Source organism: Onthophagus taurus, chromosome 7 (assembly GCF_036711975.1).
Source record: "Onthophagus taurus isolate NC chromosome 7, IU_Otau_3.0, whole genome shotgun sequence".
NCBI lineage: Eukaryota > Metazoa > Arthropoda > Insecta > Coleoptera > Scarabaeidae > Onthophagus > Onthophagus taurus.
The window spans coordinates 22,783,328-22,807,849 of NC_091972.1; the positions used below are offsets into that span (position 1 = coordinate 22,783,328).

General features: G+C 32.5%; 2 protein-coding genes across 5 annotated transcripts in view; both read left to right on the forward strand.

Moving 5' to 3' along the window:
- Positions 1-24,522, forward strand: part of LOC111425108 (orexin receptor type 2-like) — a 33,943-nt gene continuing 9,421 nt past the window's right edge. The window contains exons 1-6 of one of the 4 annotated variants that reach the window (XM_023058887.2): positions 5-268; positions 916-1,116; positions 1,172-1,495; positions 23,782-23,929; positions 23,986-24,207; positions 24,259-24,418. In XM_023058887.2, coding sequence (XP_022914655.2) covers positions 1,084-1,116; positions 1,172-1,495; positions 23,782-23,929; positions 23,986-24,207; positions 24,259-24,418 — 887 coding nt within the window. In that variant the 5' untranslated portion in view covers positions 5-268; positions 916-1,083. Of the gene's footprint in view, positions 297-915; positions 1,117-1,171; positions 1,496-18,501; positions 22,952-23,781; positions 23,930-23,985; positions 24,419-24,522 lie in introns of those variants that run through there. The other 3 variants (XM_071197309.1, XM_023058884.2, XM_023058888.2) reach the window with 3 other exon arrangements.
- LOC111425107 (uncharacterized) lies at positions 12,700-14,460 on the forward strand. The gene is made up of 2 exons (XM_023058883.2): positions 12,700-12,953; positions 13,018-14,460. Exon 2 carries the CDS (start codon positions 13,020-13,022, stop codon positions 14,268-14,270), a length of 1,251 nt encoding a protein of 416 aa, XP_022914651.2. The 5' UTR covers positions 12,700-12,953; positions 13,018-13,019; the 3' UTR covers positions 14,271-14,460.

Below are 24,522 nucleotides of genomic sequence, written 5' to 3' on the forward strand. Positions count from 1 at the left end.
ACTCGCCTGCGAATTCAAACTTAGTCGCGTAACAATACTTCGTTATGTAGCGTTTCTTATACACGTTTCGGTTCGGTGTGGTTTGCAGTTTTACGAAATCGAATAGAAATTTGTTCGTCATCCAACACAACTAAAATAAAATCAACAACGAAAAATTTTCGTTGCTACCGTTCAAATGTGCAGTGCTATTTTAGTGTTATTCATGCGTTAAGATTTCGTCTATTGTTCCATTTACAATTCTATTGGAGTACCTTTTGTGCACGACCCAGTTTGTATTATTTCTTTTTTTCCAAAATGTATTAATGCATAATATTAAATTTATTTTTGTATTCAAAAACGTTTTAGTTTAATCGACCGTAAATGTTAACGTTTGTCTTATATTTGAAAAGACTTGGCAATAGTATCGTTGACACTTTTAAGATAATAAACACTTTAAGGATTGTTTGAAATAGTTTTTGGTTTGGAAATATCTTTAATGCGTTGTTTGAGGGGTGTTAAGAATTTGTTGGGAATTTTAATTAGATCTAAAATGGTTGGTTTAAAAGTAGAAATTAAACATCATAAAATTGGTCATAAAGGGTTTTATTCATCCGCAATTTATAGTGGACGGAAATTGCAGTCAATAACAAAACCTGAAAATATCAACTTAACTAAAATTGTTATAAAATAATGAAAAATTAATTATTCATCACTGATAAAAAAATATAGTAATAAATCATTTTGTGATAGATAATAACTCACTCAAACAATCTACCTAATAAAAAGCATATAAACCTGCTTTATGTTTTTTCTTCGTTTTTTTTAACAATTACTTTCTATTCAATTTTCATTGAACCAATCTTAATTTTTAGGTTTAATACTTCAAAACGAACACCTATAATTCAATTTCCTTTGTTTCTAATGAACTGTTTGCAGATCAAATCAATTCGGTGGCGGAAAGACAAACATGGTAATAAATATTGGAGCGTAGACCCATAATAACACGTAGGTCCGTTAAAATTGGACGAAACGGTGGGGAAGCGATAATTTTGGGCGAAGAGAAACACGTTCGTACAAACGTCACCCAGCGATCGACGTGAAAATATGCAAGATTTCGACCAGAAACCCAGTACAAATGTACAACTCGACAATGCAACTCTTAATTAAGAACTGAACTTATTAATTTATTCAGTACAATTCTGCCATGGATGATGTATGGAAACATCTCCGGGAATATCCGGATGTAATGTACCTTATATATCCAAAGTGGTGGTCTTGGATGGTTATATGTTTATCGATCGTGGTTTTCGTTGTGGGATTAATTGGAAACGCTCTGGTCTGTGTAGCTCTCTATAGAAATGGAAGTATGCGAACTGTCACCAATTATTTTTTGATGAATCTTGCCATTGCTGATTTTATGGTGATTTTATTTTGCTTGCCAGCCACCTTAACTTGGGATATTACACTTACGTGGTTATTTGGGACAATATGTTGTAAAATTATTACGTATCTTCAGGTAAGTTAATTAATTAATTATTAATTACTTGAATTTCTTTCTCTTTTCTATCAACAGTTTTGAAATTAATTAGTTTTACTATATGATTAATATTAGGAAATTAGTAATCAAATAATTTCTATAACACTATAAACCTCCTGAAGTAATAACTATAGTATAATTGTAATAATCGGTATGTAATCATTGTTGTTATGATTTCTTAAATCCAATTCTGCATGCTTGATTATATGATGATATATTATAGATATGAAATATAAATTTTAAAAAATCGTATCTCAAGAACGAATGGTGATATCATCATGAAATAAACAATATTTTAAAACAAATTTGATAAAGATTAAAGGTGCCATGAATAGTTTCTTATTTTCCATAAACATCATTCTTATGATTGTTTTAAATCCAACTCGGCATGTTTGTTATTCTAAACTTAAGGGTATTAGAGTTGTATCTCAAAAACTGATTGAGATATCATCATAAAATAAAAATATTTTAAAGCAAATTCGATGAAGATTTAATATCAAAATCATCACAAATAGTTTCTTATTTTCCACAAACATCGGTGTTATGATTTTTTAAATTTTATATGTTTGATTGTTGTAGATATAAAATATAAATTTCAAAAAATCGTATCTCACCAAATATATAATAATAAAATATCACCATGAAATAAAGAACATGTGAAAGCAAATTTGATGAAGATTTAATGTGCCATAAATAACTTCTTACTTTCCATAAACATTATTGTTATGATTTTTTAAACCCAACTTGGCATGTTTGATTATTCTACACCTACTACTACTATTTACACCTATTAAAAGAATTGTATCTCAAAAACTAATTGAGATATCATCATGAAATAAAGAACATTTTGATATAAATTTCGCCGAAAATAATTTCTTATTTTTCATAAACATTGTTGTTATGATTTTTTAAATCCAACTTGAAAATATGTATACAGTTGTTTTCTCTTCAAAGCTTTATGCTTAATATAAGCATATATAACTATAAGCAAAAACTAACAAGAAGATATTTACTATAATATTTGGTTTTAATTGTTTTACAAGAAATGTAATATTTTAGAACTCCATTTATTCTACATGGAAATTAAAACAACAGTTTCGATCTTTATTGAAACAAAGGTGAAGGTTACATTTTGTGCACATTACAAAGAATTTTCCTCTACATTCTGGATATTTACACCGTTGACGTTCATCAGAAGTCCATTTTGGTAGGTGATTTAGATTGTCTTAGCGAACGTCTTGGACAGAAATTCTGGGAACGGGTATTTTTTTCTTTTTTAGGTCCAGTTTAGGCTCTAGTAAATGATTGCTTGGTCTGTCGCGCTTTTTTGGAATTCTATTTGATTTTATTAGCACTTTAGCTATTCCTAGTTTAAATTCAGAAAGTGGCAAATACATTTCTGAATCCGCAAATCTCCAGAAAAGCCAAGCATTTACACACACTCGATCTAAGAAATGAAATATCTAAAAAAATTCTAATATTGAATCCAAGAGATCAACTCCTCCCATGAAGGAGTTGTACATGCTTACACTACTCGGGCGTGTTATATTTATATAATTTCTCTGTTTCCGACAAAATCTTTGAATTCAGACACATTTTGACTTCCGACATAGGTTGATACGGTTGTGACTACCTTATTATCACACCGAGCAACAAGTGATATATCTACGCCATCTTCATTTGCAACTTTTTCAATTATGGTACCCCTTCCCTTCTTCTTTAGGCCGTTATCTGGAGGCAGATTATTGTTCGGTACTAGATTTCTTCTAACAGTACCAAGAGGTAAAATACCTTGTTTTAAAATGTGAGTAGGTCTTTACTTGTAAACCAGTTGTCGAAATATATCTTGTAATTCCGGTTTCTAAGTATCCTTACCGCTACTTTTACGACAACATTGCTGCTCATTCCGAGATCTGGTTGTCGTTGAAATGATAAAATTTTTTGATTTCTTCAAATCTGTACCAAGACATAGTGCCACACATTGCAGGAATAGATTTCCAATAGCTTCTTGTAGAAAGCAACTGTACAATATACATATAAATAGAAACCACGAATTTCTTCTGTTGTCATATTTGCTGGTTTCTCCGGTTTACACTGAACTTGAATTGTTTCTTCTGTAATATAATTAACCATCTCCGTTGTTAGGAGGTATTTGAAGAAGTCATTCCATGTTTATAATTTCTTCCGGTAAATCTTGAGGTGCATTCAAAAAGGTGAGGTACATGCAAAAAGGCTTCATACCATTGCATATTTTTTCTATCTCGTCTGGTATTACTTCTACGAACCAGTATATTTATTATGGGCAAATCGTTTTCACTGTCCCATTGTTCTTATTCAAAATATAGAGGTTCTTCAAGACTTGTGAGCACATGAACCTTAGAGTTGAAATTTTTAGGAGAATCATTATCAGACAGATCGTCTTTCATCTCCACTCAAATTCAATTTCTACCAATTCATTCAATAGATAACTGACCTTTCATCTATATATTTATTACAACGCGATGAATTACTTTCTTTCACTATTTACAATGAACTAAACATTCCGTTTTTACAAAAATTCACTTGAAAGTGACTACCCTAAATATAACACGAATTGTATTAACAGTAAGAAATACATCTGTACATTAAAATGACACACAAACATAAAGCGTCCCATATATGGCACACTATGCGATAAGGGGTTAATAATTATACCATAAACATCGTTGTTATGATTTTTTAAACCCAACTTTGCATGTTTGATTGTTATTCATATGATATATAAATTTTAAAAAGTTATATCTCAAAAACTAATTGAGATATCATCATGAAATAGGAAGCAATATAAAGCAAATTTACTTAGTATTTAAAAATTTAAGCGATTTAAAAAGAACAAATATCCACCAGTATTCACTGTTTATTTGACATCTGGAAAGGTAACCGCATAGTTCGTTGCAGTCGATTACACAATTGAGGACATTTAGATGAAATTTTATCGACATTTGTGTTTAAATAACTATACTTTTTCGAAGTTGGTTTGATTAAAAGGGTAGAAAATTGGACGAAAAATTCGACATTCAACGTAATGTCAGGTTCCAAAAAATAATACTAGTAGTACGCAGTAAACGTTTTATATCAGTCATTCCCGAAATATGCGCATCTGAGGTTCATGTCATTTTACACCCGCTGTTATCAATCAAACTCAAATTTTCCAAATATATACTTCAAAATTCCGTTCACGTACTTATATAAAAAATCAACCGTACTTTCCCTAAAAAGTTTTAATCAAAGAGCTAGTCAATCAGCATGATGTTATAATTTCCGGAAATTTCAACGTTTCCTTTTCGTACCATCACCGGAACTGTTGACATTCTCCAATGTTTAATAATCAACTTATTTTAATGAAAAATAATAAAAAGTAATCACCTTTGTATCGTTTATATAAATTCCATCTTTCTTGTTTGGTTTAAACCGAAATAATTTTTTTCGTTTCTTAAAAAATGTGATGTTGGTATTTCTTCAAACAACATTTCGAACATCGGTCCTTTCTCTGAATCCTTTATGAAGACTTAACTTTGAAAACGTTAGTACTTCGCCCTTTTTAAATCCACTCACCAACGCCTTCCCACGCGAAAGACCCATTTATTTAACCACTCCTATGTTTTAATAAAATTTTATATTTTTCACCATATAATTTTGTATTTGTTGCTATTATTTCAGGCATTCAATTAAACACATCATTAAAATTCCAATTGTTTATTTTTACTCTTTTTTATTTTTAAATTTATTAATGTGTGGATTTAAATCCCGTTTAATTTGTATTGGACGTTGTTTGCAATTTGGTTTGCAATAAAGCAATACGAACATACTTTTTATTTCCATTAACAGATATGATGCGGATTAAATAAAGAGGTTTACTTTCTGAAACGTTCATGCTTTCAATAACCTCCTGAATGGTTGTTTAAGTTCACCGATAATATAAAAACAATATATCATTACAATTGAAATTATAATGAGTGCTGCTTCCATTATATGTATATTCTTTGAATGAGAGCATTCTATAAAGTATATGGAACCGTTTAGATAGAAACATGTAATCTCAGCTTTGTTGGCATTTGGTTGGAGGTGCCATATCCGAAAGTACCTTTCTAGATTCTTTACGTCGGTTGTCAGCGGTGAAAGCACCGACCATTGTGGCAGGACGTTTTTGAGTTTTCTTGGTAAGCTCACATCGGACCTCATGACAACTCGGAATGTTCTGTCATTCTATCATTATTTAGCAGGCGAGCTGTTGATTTACATGGGATAACACGGAGGAACGTACAGATCATGCTTTCTCTCCATACAATTCTTCAACATAAGAAAAGCTAATCTAATCTAACCCAGAGAATTCAATCAAACAAAGGTAATAGTCGCCCTAAGACTTGGAAAAGCAGCCAACTTAGCTAAGAGCTACTGATAAGGCGGTTTGGAAAAAAACGTCTAAGAAAGTTCAAAGTAACCCTAGCTGTGTGACAAGTTGCTCCATCTTGTTAGAGATGATTGTTCTCATTCATAAACACTTGTGGAATGAAAAAGGTTTTCTGCATTCGAACATATCGAGCTAATGTTAGTGTAATTGCATGGCCATCATCATTCTCAAAGAAGTATGGGCTAATTATGCTATTCGAATACATCGCAGTCCTAACAATTCTTTTACTACCGCCTGTTCTTTTATTGTTTGGCCTACTATTTTTAAGTTAAGAGTCCAAAGAGTCCAAGCAGGAAAATTTCGGCGGAATTCGCGTTATCCTTACACATAACTTTGTTATATTCTAAAGCTGTAACAGCAAAACCACATTGTTCACCAGTCCCATTAAGAACGTTGACTTAACTATCAAGTGTATTGAATATGATAATCACTTTCAATAACTCATTATAGATATCTCGTACAATCGTACGGTTTTTTTGTGCTTCTATATCAAATTTCATCTTTTGTCTTAACATTTGTTTTTCAATAGTTTTAAATAGTGTAAATGTGTCTAGACGCTGCTGTTATCTTGGAGACAACGATATTTGGGGAGATGTTTCTTTTTTGTCTTTCGGAAGGTACTGCGCTACCCAATTTCTTTACCAAAGTCAACGCTTTGGGGTTTGAGGTCTGAAAGTTCAGGTTCTCTACCATTTTCAACCAGTTCTGTTCAGCGTTAAGGCTGTCGAGCAGCTCATCCACCACCTCTTCGTCCCCCTTTCAAGAAAACATTGATAAAAGTTATCGTTGTTTTTACACCATTCTGGGACATATTTTCCCCGATACTCTGTGGGATGCACTTCTTGCCGGTATTTATCACTCCAAGAAATCTACCATAGTTTTTGCTGTTTGTTAGTGTCTGGGTTGAATCAGGCATCTGGGTGTTTCTTGAATTGCGACCAGATCAGTATTGTTTTACTTCAAAAATCTTGATAAATACTGGCTCTTATAATAGCTAATGCGGATGGTCTTAGTCGACCTCTGGCGACGCAGTCACACAGAATATGTACATACAGCACACTCTCTGACTTGTCGTTGCAAAGTCAACAAATTTGATCCTCAGCTTATCCAATGTTGAAGAGATGGTATTTTAGGGGATATGGCCGGTTAGTACATCTGAGAGTGACGGAGTTAACATACTCTTCGAATGACTGTGTCCTGGATGTTTTTTCTAGAGCAAAAATAACTCGGTTCTATCTCATAAAGCGCGTTCTGGCTGCCTATTTGACTAGCTTGTGTGCGTTTTCATTGCTCACTGTGGCGTCATTTTCGTATTTAAATATTATCAAGTTTTCTTGTTTATACAGTCTTAAACTTTCAAAATGTGAGTTTGGAGTTTCACAATTAAACTTTTTAGGTCACACTGTCTCTTCAAAAGGTATTCTTCCTCAAATGAAAGAATATCGGTTATCAATTATTTCCCAATTCCAAAAACTTTAAAATAATTACCAAGATTTATCGACATGATAAATTTTTATCATAGATTCGTTCCAAATTTTTCTCAACTACTCGATCCTCTTCATTCTCTATCAACATCACTTCAAAATCGTAAACTAAAAAATATTTCTTCCTGGCCAAAATGTTCATTAGCTAACGCTACAATAATTTTAGCTCGCTCTAACGCGTCTGTCAAATTGATTCTTACCACCGATGTTTCAATGAATTATGCCATTGAAGCAACGTTAGAACAATCGATCAACAACATTTCACAACCAATTGCATTTTTCTCAAAAAAACTTTCAACCACCCAATTAAAATATTATTACAAACAATTCCATTTTCTAATATTCCAATTTGGTGTGAAATTTCTTCATTCGATTTTCACTGACTTACATAGTATTTCTCATCCAGGTATAAGAGCTTCTAAAATATTAATCAATACAAGATAGTTTTGGCCTCATATGAATTCCAATATATCTCTTTGGACAAAAGCATGTGTTAAATGTCAAATTTCAAAAATCCAAACACATACACATACAAAATCCCCAATTATGAAGATTGATATTCCTAAAGGCCGTTTTGAACATATCCACATTGATATTGTAGCTCTCCTTCTTTCTTCTGGTGGTTGTTCTTATATTTTAACAATAATTGAAAGATTAATAAACAAGTAAAGATTAATAAACAAGTTTATGCAATAGGGGTAGTCTACCGGGCACCTAGAGTAGGCGTAATAGAATATTTGAATATTTTGGAGAGCACAGTCAGCGAAATTTTGCCAGTGGTCTCCAAAATGGTTATATTGGGTGATTTAAATATCAATTGTCTGCAATTAGAAACTCGTGCATCGCGTAGTTTAGTGGATTTTATGGAGGCTTTTAGTCTTTCTCAAGTAATTTCCACCCCCACAAGAGTTACATCGTCATCATTAACATTGCTTGACATTATGATGGTATCTGACCCTGAATCAGTAATCGATGCAGGTGTTGTATCTTCGGATGGGCTATCGGATCATGAAGTAATAGTCTGTACACTAAACATTGATGTGACCATTAAATGTCTACAATTAAGCACGTTCAGAAGCTACAAAGAGTTTGATTATCAATCATTTTGCAGTGATCTTTACGCGATTCCTTTTTTTGAGTTTTCTGACATACCTAACGTCAATGAGAAGGTGTCATTTTTGACAAATAGTATTTTACAAGTAATGCAGTGTCATGCTCCGATGGTCACGAAAAAGCTTACAAATAAACAAAATACGTGGATTACTAACATTATTAAAATAATGCAAGATTTACCTGATAAAGCGCACAAACGTTTCTTAAACACAAAAACTAAAGGGCATTATGAATACTACAAAGATCTCCGCAATTATGTAAATCAGTCAATTCGTAGGGAAAAAAAGCATATTTCCAGCATCACCTTAACCAAAATATAAAAAATCCATGGAAAGCTTTGAATAATTTAGGTGTAATCCAAAGGACAAAAAATGAACTACCGGTGAACATACAAAATCCCGATGATATCAATAAATATTTCTTACAAGCTTCACTTCCTGTGCATCATGTACATCCTAACACCTACAGATACTATATGAGCTGTCGACGTCTCTTGAATGTTTTTGAGTTTCAATTGGTGTCTGAGGACCAGGTGATGATGACGATTAACTCGATTAAGTCGACCGCTACCGGCTGGGACGGGCTGAATATAAAGGCTGTGTCCTCATATTTTGCCGAAGCTAGTAAATATTATAAATACATGTATTGTTGATGGGAAATTTCCTATCGATTGGAAAAGGTCGTTGGTAATACCTGTACCAAAAAAATCCAACACCGTAATTTCGGACTTACGGCCGATCAGCATTCTCCCTGTTTTTGCTAAGGTGTGTGAAAAACTGTTGTGCAACAAATGAATCAGTTTGTTTCGTGTGAAGATATTTTGTCTCAAGTACAGTCGGGTTTTAGATCGGGGTTTAGCTGCACCACAGCACTTTTGTGTGTCGTAGATAATATTTTGAGGGCTGCAGATGACAATAATATAACTATCCTATGTCTTATAGACTACAGTAAAGCCTTTGATATGATCGATCATCAGCTGCTTTTTGCTATATTATATTACAATGGGGTTGGACCTAAGGCATTGAATTTGCTTAGTGAATATGTTGCTGGGCGAGAACAAGCCGTAAGTCTAGGTGGCAGTAGGTCAGATTTTCTGGTATCTACTTCTGGGTGTCCACAGGGGTCTATATTGTCACCACTGTTGTTTTCTATTTATGTTAGAAGCATATCAAACTGCTTAAAATACTCCAAATATCACTATTATGCTGATGACACCCAGATTTATATATCGGGTAAGGAAACGGAGTTGGATGAGTTATGTGGTCGGCTTGAGAATGATTTGTCATCGATATTGGATTATTCCCAGCGACATGGACGACAAATTAACAGTAGCAAAACCGAGCTTATTGTATTTGGTCCGCGAAGGCTTAGAAATAGAGTAAAGGATAGGATTAAGATAACACTAAATGGCGATCGTTTAGAGGTAAAGAAAAAATTTGGGAGGTGTGCTAGACGAGGCTTTGAGCTTTTGCGACCATATAAATTTATGTCTAAAAAAAACTTTTATTCACATGAAAAAATTATATAACATGAGACATAATCTTTCCCGAAAGTTGAAAATCATTGGTCCTGTCCCATTTTAATTATGCCGATGCACAGTACTCTCCGTTCTTGACTTCTCAGCTGCGAGTGAGAGTGCAACGAATACAGAATTCATGTTCATGCTTGATTTTTGGTTTGAGACTGAGAGATCATGTGAGTCATAAATTGGTGGAGCTTAATTGGCTTAACATGCATAATCGAAGAACAATGCATACTATTGTTCTCTTTTATAAAATAATTGTTACGGGTGTGCCTCCTTACCTAAATGATAAAATCTGATACATACACTTAGTATTAGATTCAAGGGAGCATTATCACCTCCGTTTCATAAGACAGAACGTTTCAAAAATAGCTACACTTACCAAATTTTTAAGTTATACAACATGTACATTTTCGGCGCAGGTTTTCATCCATCAGCCATTTTGGTGGGCTCAATTCGGTTAGCCATGTTTAAAAAAACTGTTTCGCGCTCAATTAACAAATTCTTGATTTAGCTATGAAAATGAAAGTTTGGCTTTGTTTCCGTAATTAAATATGATTTTTGTGCTGTATCCTTGTGCGATCATTACTGGGTCGATTATGGGCGCATGGAAGATCAGCTTTTTTCTGCTGAATGCGCACCATACGGTTGCTCTATTATAATTTCAATTTTGTTATCTTTAAGTTCTTGTTACTATTAAGTTTCTTTTTTTTTCTTTTGTACTTGTTTTCAATGGAGCAATAAACTATATATTATTATTATTATTTACTAGATGGACAGAATCTTTTCTTCTTTCATCAATTTCTGCATCAACTATTGCTAAAACACTTTACGTTCACTACTTCTCACATTTTGAAATTCTACACACAACAGCACACGATGAAGGCCCGCAATTTGAATCTCAATTATTTAAAGAATTTAATAAATTTTTTGATTCGTTTCAAATTCACACTTCAACATATCATCCTCAAAGCAATGGTATTGTCGAAAGATTTCATAGAATTTTAAAAACTGCGTTAATTGCTAGAGGAAATATAACTCATTGGAAACGTGAATTACCTATTATCCTTCTTGGTTTACGTTCAACCATAAAAGAAGATTTAGGTTGTCGTCTGCTGAATTACTTTATGGTCAACCCTTGAGACTCCCAGGTAATTTATTAAGGTTTTTCTTTGATAGGTCTCCACTCCTGATCAGTTTACGAAATCATTTTACAAACTTGAGACCAACCATGATGCGCCATCATACCCTTAATAAACCTTTTTTACATAAAGATTTAGAGAAATCAGATTTACCCACCATAGGTTTCTTCTCCGAGTGAGTGGGACAAAGTAGAAATACTTTGTTTTTGCATGGGTTATGATTGTATCATATTCACCTTGGATTGTGATTATCAGGTCATCTGCATATCCCTGAATCGTTAATCCATTCTCTGCTAGAATTTCAACAGGTTGTCAACTAGGCACCATAGGAGAGGTGAAAGCACTAAAATGACTCACCTCCCAATCTGGTTGTGATCTGTCGACTTTTCAGCAGGGCTATACACCAATTACTCGTCGACGGATGGATACTTTTTAGAGCTTTCTTTATGGATTCATAGGAGGTGTTATCGAAATATGTCTATGAAAGCACATAGGACAATCTCGTTAGCTGCAATTGTCTCTTCTAAATTGCTCATCAATGCATGGATGTAATTGCAGTAATTGTTGATTTTACCTTCTAATAAACATGTTGGCTTGGATGGAGTGGATTATCAACAAGCACTCCATTCCTAAGGTATTGATTGTCCCAGACTCCGGACCGAAATAAACCTTACGGACATCTTTAGGCGCGAACACTACGCCGGGATGCACAGATACATTTTCTTCTCCTCTGCGCAAAAAAAAAACAGGTATTGATCAAGTACCATTTTCATCAATGTGAGCAGAAATGAGATTAGGCTGATTGGACTGTATGCCTTGGGATCGGCGTTTGAACGCTTTGCACCTTTGGATATAAAGACTACCTTTACTTTCTTCCATCATCTAGGTATTTATATAGCTAAAGCTGTAGTTAGCTATATATAGGAATATTATTGCTGGGAGTAGGTCTTCTATGCCTTTTTGCAGAAAGATAGGCAGAATTCCATCCCATCCAGGTGATTAAGCAGCAGCAGCTAAGCTACGAACATTGCCAAATGGACGAGTGGTATCCATTACTTCGTGATCTGCGTCTCTGCATTAGAACAGACTTATGAAGCAGGGAAATGTGGCTTTGTCAGGACCTTATGCAGGCCAGCAACTGTAGGCTATGTTAATTAATTAATGTAGCAATATTAATTAGGTCATGATCTTTTTAATAAAATGATCCGTTTTGAAAAATTACTTTTACTTTTTAAAGCATAAATTTTTTAATATCGATCAGATCGATTTTGTTGAATTTTTTGCACATTCGCATTACTAGCGAAAATATTCTCCTAATTATAAAAGCTTAAATTATGGGAATATTAAATGCCGAATTTGACAAACGATTTACTCGTCAAATTAATCCTATCTCTTTGAAATCCCCCGTGCTATACAAAAGATAATGTTGGGAAAATTGATGACATCATGTATGATGAGATACCCAACGTGGTGGGACAGCGGTCTTTACAACGGTTGCTCCGTTACATTACGAGTTAAAATATAGCGGTGAGAGGTTCGTCAGATTCGATATTTAAATATAATTCTCAACTAATTTCGATCTAAAAAGTCTGATTTAGTTATAAGTATTTAAGATTGTGTAAAAAGTTAAAAATTGTGATTAATTTCTTAAGATTAATCGAGCATAGAGAATTTATTCAAGCTTAGTGACGTTCATAAAGGAATTCCCAAACGAATACAGCTCAAGGTCAGTTCGCTATATATAAAACTCCACATGGTCACAGTAATTAATTTATAATAATATTTTACAGAAATGGATTTAAACAAATCATTAAATGAATTTTGTTATTATTTTACAAGATATTTTGAGGAACAAATCAGGTATTGGAGGCACATTCTAGAAGAAAATCCCGATTTAAAAAAGAAATCAAACAGTAAACCAATATCGTTCTTAGCAAGCTTATCATCGGCTATACCAACAGTGGGAAAAGGAATTGGAAGTGGAATAACCGAAGGAGAAAAGTACATAAACAACCTAATTGATAAAGATAAAGCGTTCTCTGTGAGTACAATAGCGTACGCAAGTAACGAAAATAAGGATTTATTTAGAAATAAGCTCATTGCGGGCGCTTTGGAATTTTTTATACACTTTGAATATCAATTCACAAAAGTTAAGTGTAAAAATGGTGGTATAACTCGGGCAATGCAAAAATTAGGACAAGATTGCTCCAACCGATTATTTACATATCTCTTAAACGAAGAATCTGGCGCTGAGTTAACATCTGAATTGATTCAAAAAGGTATCTTATACGGGGACTCCAAACGTCACAAAACAAAACTTCTTAAATTGGGCAGAACCATCTATGTAGATGAGAACTCAAAATTAACAACATCGGATTTTATTACAAACTGCGGAATTAGAATGAAACATGATGATGTCTTCACTTATTATAAAACTAAAACGTCGATTCCAGTTCTAGGCCATAGAACATGTTTTCATTTTGAAACTTCTTTAGATAACTACGAAATTGAAAGTCCTAAATATTTTTATAATTACATTTTAACGGAATTAAACACACAAGAACTTTTAAAAACCATATTTTCATATATATCCAAAAAAGATCCGTTGGAAGACATCAAAGAATTCGCAAAGTTTAATTACGAAGAACAAGTGAAGTTATTGGAAGCTGCAAGCGAAGAAAGACATCGAATTCGCGAAGAAATACTCGGTGACAATGCAACGAAACACGTTGAAGTCAAAGAAACCATCGAATCTAGTCAAATAACGATTATTAATCGAATAGAAAATGTTATAGCTGAAAATACGTGCTTGATTTTATCTCAAACTGATAAAGTGTTGCAAAAAAATGAGGAACTGTCGAGAGATGTCGCCGATATTAAATCCAAACAAGACCAATTAGAAACGAATCCTATAATTTCTGTTGATTTAAATAAAATTAAAGAACAAACGACGAGGTTAAAAGAAAATATTGAAAGAGAAGGAAAAAAAGCTGAGCAAGAAATTCGAAGGTTTAAAGATAGAATTGGAAAAATAAGGCTTTAATTTAATCATTTTAATGGATTAAACGCAAGGGATTAAGAGAAAATTGAATAAATGAATAAGATTTTATTAAAAGTTTATATAGACTATCATAAAACTTTTCCATTATTCGAATCATCACTTTTTAAATTTGAAACTGTAGAAACTGTACGAAGTTAACGCTATTCGTTAAAAAATAAAAATAATAAAGGTATTTGCTGTTTGGTTTTGAATTCGTATTACTCAAATTCGCTTATAAATTAAATCTAAAAGGAATCATCCTGAGGAACTAATTCTTCTGACCAATTTTGTCAGTCATATACAATCTCGTGGATATAGAAGGTCATAGTTATAATAGGATATGGTATGAATTTTTTCCAACGAATTTAATTTTCTAATTAATAAAATTTAACCTAATTGGCATTTTCAATACTCTTTTAGAACGTCTCAACCCATCAGTTTGACTTTCGACAAGCTGAGTCTCTATAACTGAAATATTTTCGTTTTTATTTGTCTCTGTATTTATCTCTAAATTTGTTTCAACAATCTCGTCTTTGGTATTGACATTATCGTGTGTTGATTTACTCAAATTACTTTTATCTTCACTAATGTTGCTCTCAATTAGTGCCAAGTTGTTATTAAACCTATTGTGATATTGATCATTTAAAACACACGACGCCAACGTTTTAGATCATCGATGTGTACTAACTTAATTCTTCCTTCGCTTTCCACTTTATATGTGTAATCATTTATCTTCTCCACGATATTTCCTTCAATCATTTCTCTCTTTCCACTCTCTTAGTTTTCACATAAACCCTCTCTCCTGGAGTAAACCTACTAAACCTGCTTTGTTCTATTACTTAGATTGTCTTTTAGAAAACCATGTACTAGATTTTCTATTTAAGAATAACACAGGCCGACAAAAATTTAAATGTTTTCTAAACCAACAAGTACACTATACTATCCCGAAGGTTTTTCACGTTCTAAATCCAAATTTCACCTCAAAAATGCTTCATCACGTAAGGTTTTCAAAATATCTTAGCCAAAATATGTTAAAAATACGGTTTCTGGTCGTATTTGTGGTTATAGTTCACCATGACGGAATTAAAAAAAAAAATTTTTTTTAGAAATTGTGAAATTATTACCCTTTCCCTTTAAAACTCTTTTTCAATTATTTAAATATCTTTTTTCTTCTTCGAGATATCATCTGTTGAAATTAATAAGTACGTCGGTTTGTTCTGTCCTCGATAAACTGATGTTGAGTTACATCAAGTTAGCGATGCTAACGCACAAGTAAAATAAATATGCGAAAATATGATTAAATATCTAAAAATGAAACTTTAAAGTTGAAATATTTAACCATACATTTATCTTTTAACCAGGTGGTATTCAATTGAGAAACAGGACATTCAAAATCCAGTTAATTTTTATGAATTTATTTGGTTTGCTAGCAAAGTTATAGTTTTAATGGGAAAACTATAGCAGTATTTACAAAAATAAAACGATTGTTTACGAGATTTATTCATTCTAAAAGAGACAATTTACATATTATTTTTTATTTAAGCTCTATAGCGTTTTATAAGATGAAAATCACAACCATATTGGATTTTACCGCAGAACCATTAATGAATGGATCAAAAAAAAAATTTTAGAATGTTATAACATACTTATGAGAAATGTAGGTAAACCGTGGGTACCTACATCTATTTGTAATACTTGTAGATTAACTCTGATTAATTGGAACGATATGAAAAAGGAAGTTGTCATTACACCAACCATGTGGTATGAGCCTAAGAATCACAATGAAGACTGTTACTTCTGTGCCTGTGATATAACAGGTTATAATAGAAAAAATAAAGGAAACATATTATATTCTAACGTACAAAGCGTAACACCAGCCAAGAAAGGAAAAATAGCGAGATTAGACAAAGTACCACCTAATAAAAATGAATGTCGTTTGGAAGAAATGAGTTCTGTTGAACGTGAAAAGGACAGTGATTATGAGGATTCTGTTAGTGCCAAAGACCCTAAACTTTTTGATCAAGATTCAATAGATGATCTTATTCGCGATCTTAGTCTTTCTGAAGATTCAGCTGAAATATTGGCTTCCAGACTTAAAGAGAGGAACATGTTGTTACCCGGAACAAAAATTACAGCGTACAGAAAAAGAGATGAGGAATTTCTGAAATATTTTTTTAGTGAAAATTCCTTAGTTTATTGTAATGATATAGAAGGACTTATCAATACATACCAAGTAGGTGTGTATAAGTTCGATGACTGGCGGCTCTTTATAAATTCCTCTAAAGAAAGCCTTAAAGCAGTATTGCTCCATAACGGCAATAAATACGCAGCAATCCCTATTGGTCATTCCACCAGGCGAAAAGAATCATACGAAGACCTTCAATTTGTACTCGAAAAAATCAACTACAACATCCATAACTGGTTTATATGTGGTGACTTTAAAATGATCAATATTTTGGTTGGTTTACAATCAGGAAATACAAAAAATCCTTGCTTTCTCTGCATTTGGGACAGTCGCGCCCGAGAACAACATTGGATTCAAAAAAAATTGGCCTGAAAGATTTGATTGGAAAGTTGGTTCCAACAATGTTGTTTACAAGAGTCTTGTTGACACAAAGCGTATTTTGTTACCTCCACTCCACATCAAATTAGGCTTGATGAAACAATTCGTAAAAGCCTTAAATACTGATGGAAACTGTTTTAAATATCTTAAGTCTGCATTTCCAAATTTAAGTCATGCTAAAGTTAAGGTATCTTCGTGGGGCCTGATATAAGAAACTTAATGAAAGATGACGATTTTATAAGAACAATGACAGATAACGAAAAAAATGTTTGGTTAAGTTACAAAGAAGTTGTACAAAATTTCTTGGGCAACCATCGGGATCAACAATATAAAAACATTGTATCGACAATGTTATTAAACTTTAAAAAATTAGGCTGTTTAATGAGTTTGAAGCTACATTTCCTATTTTCCCATTTGGATTACTTTCCGGAAAATATAAGACCCTTCAGCGAAGAGATGTGTGAACGATTCCATCAGAATTTCAAAGAAAAAGAGCGACACTATCAAGGTAGATGGGATGAAAGAATGATGGCTGGCTACTGCTGGTCTTTGAAAAGAAACGATAACGCTGCTCAATATAAGCGTAAGAGTGTTAAACGATCGTTTGAATTGATGCGCGTTCGTTATCATAAGAAACTAAAATAACATCTCAATTGCTATAAATAGGAAAGAAGTTTTAAAAATACAAAATTAAATACAATAAAAAACAAATTAATTTAAAAATATTCGAGAATAAGTGAAAGTTATGAAGTTTTATTGTTATAAAGTATATCAAACAAAAATATTGTAAATTAATTCTTACTTTCTCGCACTATATGCGAAATATGTATAGGTATATATGAGACAAAGTATTGAAATTCGACCTCTACATTTTGATGGATATACACGTTTTGAGGTCCCCTGAGTCCATATTGACTATTTCCAGAAACTGTCTGTGCGTATTTATGTACGTACGTATGTATGTATGTGTGTAAACATGATAACTTAAAAACGCAATCAGTTATCGTAATGACATTTGGTATATAGCTATTGAACCAAAATCGAAAGCTCGTAAACACCTTTTAGACCAAATCCACCAACTGGAAATGGCACTTTACCTGAAGACATTTTCAAACGTTTCATATAAACTTACATTTTTGATATGTATAGCCTAACATATACTTTCGTATACATCTAATAAATGACAAAAAATTACGATATATTGAATTTCAGCGAAATCGCTTGACCGGACTCACATACACTTTTGTATACGTCTGTAAAATGAGAAAAAAATACCATATATGGAATTTTATCGAATACCATTATGGAATCGTATGATCGGATCAGTCATTTGTACTTTTTTGTATGTAAGTATTTACAATGTTTTGAATTCACTGCGTTTTAATGCGTTTTCCAACTACATTAAGAAACCTTTTTTTAACAATCTCTGTAAACGACATTGATAGGGTAAGGGCAGGCCACTTCAGGTTCTTTATCATTAATTTCGTTTTAGACCATACGTTTGTTGTTATTTGTTAATATTTTGTATTGCTTTGAAGTGTTAATAAAACATTTTAAAACTTGTAAATTAAACTGGAAAATAAACAGATGTTATTTCAAATATGATGAATTTCTTAGTTTTAGGAGACAATTTCTCAGAGATCAAGAAAAATATTTAAATGAATAACATAAGATTTTAAGGGGGCTCAGAAATAGTTTTAAATGGCATAATGACTTCTGTGGAGAAAAATTATCTTTTGATGTAAATTCAGCCTTGAATGTGCTGAAAAATCGTGTTTTTCGCATATTTTAGGTAAGAAAGATATCTTGAAAATCTTAGGTGATGAAGCAATTCCGACGTCAGATTCGGATTCAGGGTATCGAAAATTATTTGGAAGGTATAGTCTGGTCTCTGGTTTAAAAATTTGTCGGTCTGTGTAATTCAGCTGGAGTTTTATTAGTTGAAGTTTGTGGTGTATTTCGGTAATTGAATAATATTTTTGCCAATTGAAATTGTACACTGTTGTGGTTATGTTCCAATTGGAATTTCAACCATTGTTTCTTTACGATTTGAACCGTCCTTTCTGCTGCTCCATCGGGGTGATGTGGTGGTGTGAGTATATGTTTAATTCCATTTTAGATACAAAACATTTCAAACTCTTTAGACACAAATTGTGATCCAATACACATGACTTGCAATTATAGTTCTTAGTTGATTCAATACAGCTTCTGTAGTAGTTATTGATAAATAACAGATTTCAATCCATTGTGAATATGAATCTATCAATACTCAAAAATTCTTATTATCTCTAACTGTTAAATCTATATGTACTGGTTCAAATATTCTGTTAGCGCAAGGCCCAATTAATCATTGGTTCTGTTTTAGCATTTGCAGATTTCTGACAAACTTCATAATGCTTCATTTATTTCTCTTTGAATTTTTTCATTCTTTAAACCCGATATGAATATCTCTTAATCTCTCAAACTGACAATCAATAGCCATTTTTTTTAGTTCTATTGCATATGAAGGGTCCAGGGGAAAAACGTGATAAGTCACAAATGCGTAATTTCATAAGAGAACTATTTTAAAGTTACCAGACTTTTTCTAGGCCGATGGGAAGTAATTCTTCGTAATTAATAACGGTAATTAATATTCGAATTTATTTTTTATTGATTCTGTGAACACGATCATTCTTAAATGTTTGCGTTCTACGCGTAAATAAAGTCAGACTAGGGTAACAACTAGAATTGCAATGCAAGAAAACGGTAAGTCCCACACTTATCATCTTTTTGCTCTTTACCAAAGAAGAGTTAATGGAAAAAAATTTAATATTTGAGGATAGATCAATACAATAATAAACACAGGTGCTTATAAAACAAAAAAAATATAACTACATTATTTAAAGTATCAAAATCAATTTTATTAACGAAATCTGTAACAAATAAATGTTCTTATTTATGTGGTAAAGAATAAAAATATTCGGCAGCTTTATCGCCACAAAAACCTTTTGAGGAACTGTAAATTTTGATATTTTTCGGCCGAGATTGGAAGGAGACCTGAGAAACAATAATATTTTTTAATAATATAGAATAGAAATTTCTAAGTTATAGTTAATTTAAATATACGATCGTATAAATGCTGTGGTAATGAGAATTCGTTTGGACGTAATTATGAGATGGTTTAGAACGTTTCCTTTTAGAAGTTTTCAGTGATTCACTGAACCAAGGACCATTATAGGCAGTTTTGTACCGTATAACATCAGAATCTTCCTGGTTAATATCTATAATTTTTGATTTAAACGGTAATTTTTTTTTATAAAGAGTGTCCAAGTAAACGGTCCAGCTTCGAAAGAAATTTTGCTGAACTGGAATTACATGAAAGGGAAATGGCTTCCTCCGTGCATTTTTAAATACTTCCAGCCATTCATCGGGATGTTCCACCCTAATCTTTTGATTCACAAGAGCCATGTTCTTATCACACTCTAGGTATGAGTGTCCTCGTATGGGAAATGTCATTTTCAATTATGTCAATTTGCGTTCTTCGTGTACTACGTGATGTAAAAAACGAAACATTGTCACATTTTTGTTTTGGCCACCACAAGAGTTACAAAATATCTCAAGCTCTTTCAGTTTAGTGTCTATAATGTTATATATAAAGTGGTGAAGTAAGGAGCAAACATCATCGCTACCTTTTTTACCAACAGTTTCTGGGTAGACGTAAAACACGCTTTCACCAGTTGACAATATATGGATATTGAAAGCAAATACAGAAAGTTGTCGTTTATAATAAACATCATTGGTCGGTATATTGGGGACTGGCAAATTTTTACCAAAATCTAAGCAGATTGTTTCTCTAGTTTCAGATTTCTTACACGACTTCCTAGAATTTCGCTTTTTTCTATAAAAGGTATCTGCGTTTAAAAGATGAAGTTTATTTTCTATTGCTATGCGATCGACTTCAGTTTTAAGTGTTAAATGTTTTTCCCTATCCGTTTCATTGCTTATTTGTGATAGTAAACTCTTCTTTCTTGCTGCAAACTCATCACAGTTGCTACACGTATCGGTACGTGGGTAACCAAACGCTATGTTGAAGTCATTATTGAAGATTGTTCTATATGTTTTATAAGAAATCTTCAGTTCGCCATGAATTTCTTTAAACATCAAAAACAACTTTGTGATGTTTTATTCTTCAGGCAGATATGTCTTAGTGGAATCGTGCAAACTGTAGTGACTAGATCTTCCTTTCAGAGATTTAATATGAGCGATAATATGACGATTTTTGTGTTTCCCTGTCTTATCCTTTGGTGCTGTTCCGTAATTTTTTAACGATGCTAGTATATAATCGACTTTTGATCTCCCTATACCATGCAGAGCCATAAATGCTACCTTACAGACAACTTTTTCTTCCACATTTTCATCCATGACTACGCGGACTTTATAACAGTAACTAGCTTCCCGAAATAACACTTCTGCTTCCGGTTTTCTGTTCCTTTATCACCGAATTAGCAATATAGATATTAATCCTGCCAAATGCAAATTTTGTTCGTCATTTGACTTTAATTTATTGAAATGATTAATAATTTTTTCTTTACTTTTTTTAGATAATAGTTGTTCAAAACATTTTTTCTTGCATGTGCAGGCTCTTCTTGTTTCATGGGTTTGTAACCGCAATTTCTTACCGACCTCAGTAATTCTTCCAAATATTTTTCTTTTCTTTGTCTTCAACTCTTTACATCCACCGCTATCATCTTCACTTAAACCTACAGATGGACTTTCAGACATTTTGAGATATTATACAACACAAAAACCACAGAACTACTATATTGTTACTAACAATGTGTTGATTACGTCGTCAAGGCGAAAAAGAACACGTTTTGTTGCAACAATAATAGTTATTTAGGGCTTAATGCCGCGATACACATTATATTTTTTCTGCAATTATTACAATTTTATTAAAGTATTTAAAGCGTTTTGAATTACGTTTACCGGCTGTCACTGTCAACTAAAAATTTAATAAATGACAAGTAATACCAACCTAAATATTGTTGTCATTGTATATTTTTTATTCGTTTAAATGGACTAAAAAAAGTCTGCTAACATATCTTGGGATACTATTAACCACAAAGAATTATGTTTTTTTTTGGACTTAACGGTTTTTTATACTGTTTTAGATGGACTTACCATGTTTTTCCCCTGTACATCTATACTTATTTTGTGAATATCTCAAGACTAAACATGTTTTCATCTAAAACTCATTGATCATCTTGTAGGTCGTAATTTTTACTACAATCATTGATTCAATCATTTAGATCAATTAATGAAATATTGGACTTATCACGTTTTCCCCTGAACCCTTCATATTCATTCACTAATTAACTTTCCGTTTTTTCTTTTTTCCAAAATTTTTAATATTTGTACTATTGTTAATTTTGGTGGTTGGAAATACTTTGTCAATGGCACTTCAACTTGCTCAAAGGACAGGTCCTCAGGTTGTTTTGGAATTACTGTATTAGTTACTATTTCATAGATATTTGTATCCATTATCAATAAGAAAATATTCTTTTGTTTTTCTTCTTCTGTTCTATTATCCTTGAAATGTAACTTTAATCTTTTTACGTACGTAGCAAAGGCTTCTTATGAAATATCGTATTCTCCTACTTTTCCGGTTTCAGTCATTTTTTCCAATTTTAACCTGACTTCTCTTTTCTTTATTTTGCTTGGTTCTTTTTCTTTTACCTCAATGTCTATTTTCTTCAAACGTCCCATCCTCGTCGCCACTTTTATGTTCTTTACTAACTTTAATAAAACAGTTTTAACTATTTGGAGTTCGTTTATTATAACTCCAAGTCCATCACATTCTAACATGATTACAATTGTTCTTCTGCGACCGTTACGCCACGTAATTCGCTATTGTAACGCCATCTATACTTTATTAATACATGTACTTAATATATAAAATACATAACAATAATAAAACGATGATTTCGGAGATAACACAACCCAGCTTCATTATGGTCAACCCAACAAACTCATTATTGTTATGCTCATACAATATTTCTTTGTAACGCTGAGGAAGATACAGATCTATGGGCAATACGAAATCTTGGATTACACTTTACAATTGGACCGCGTTATTCTAGATGTTAGTATAAAATTAAAAGTTTATGTCTTTTATTTTATATAGAATTTAAATCTAATTAGTTTCGGCCCTTGGCCATCTTCAAAGATTCTACAAATAGATTAACATCTCTCATCTTATCCATTTTACAAACGACAGCGGTAGATAGCGCTAGTTAGCATAAGATATTACTATGTTGTATACACACAGTTGTCTAGAGAAACTAAAGAACAGAGTCTGTTATGAAGACACATTTAAATATGGTATTTCTATACTTCATGCACATCTTAGATGCTATGAATATTTTCTGCATATAGCACTTTTTCTTTTGTATTGTTGCTCGTTTCAATAAATTAAGTCTGTTCTGATTAGGCTAAAAATGCGTTACGTAATGAAACCAGTGCGGTAATGAACTTTATTACGTACCTCAAATCACCTCAAATGAGTGCGGTAATGATGACTTATCCAAGTAGTCGTAGATAAACATAATTATTGTAAGAATCTGTATCTTTTTACCAAAGACGATTTAAAATTAACTAGAATTCCCATTTAACAAGGAATGTTGTAATTCGTTGGTTTGAAGCACTTAGAACCTTTTAAAATGGTTAAAGATAGTCGAAACTTGGAAACTTGAGCTCGTTAAAGTTTCGATGGGCTTGTCACAGATTTAATGGGTAACATAGAAATTGTATTGAATATTGTATGAAGTTTAATGGAAACTATCTTAAACACGTACGCTTCAGATGACATCTGTTTAAGTTTGCATTTCTATTAGAAATGTAAATTATATTTGGAAGCTTCAAAGTTAATAATAATTAAAATATATAATATAATACAGTTATTTTTTCTTTCAGACTGTTTCAGTTACAGTATCGGTATTGACGTTAAGTTTTATATCAATGGAAAGATGGTACGCTATTTGTTTTCCTTTGAAATTTAAATCGACGATAGGAAGAGCAAAAACTGCTATATTAATAATATGGATAATTGCCTTAACATTAGGTAGATAAATGGATAATTCCTTCGATATCTTAATTATTATTATTAATGAATTGCAGATGTTCCCGAATTAGTTGTTTACGAAACCGTACATCGTGGAAACGAAAGTATTTCGATTTTATTCACTCAATGCGAACCAGTTTGGCCACAAATGTTCGATTTAAGTTGGACGATAATGAAAATGACCTTATTGTATGCAATACCTTTATGTGTTATGGCGATAATGTATTATAGAATCGGTAAAGTATTGAGGATATCTGAAAAGCAACTCACCTCGAGAGGTATTTTGTTAAGGTGTAAAGGGATAACTTTCATATTTTATTTCGTTCCAGAAATATCCGAAAATACTCACCTCCACAACTTTTCAATAACGGCGAGCATGAACAAGAAAGGACAGCTCGAAAGCAGGAAAAAGGCGGCTAAAATGCTTGCAAGTGTTGTCGGGATGTTTGCTCTTTGTTTTCTTCCGTTGCACACAATCGAAATCTTAAGGTAAAAAAAATTTTTCGGACACTCACTGGAAATGGCCTATATTCCCTTATTACAAATCGTAAAGAAAAGTACACCTCATTTCTTTATAGCAACCATTTCTTTAT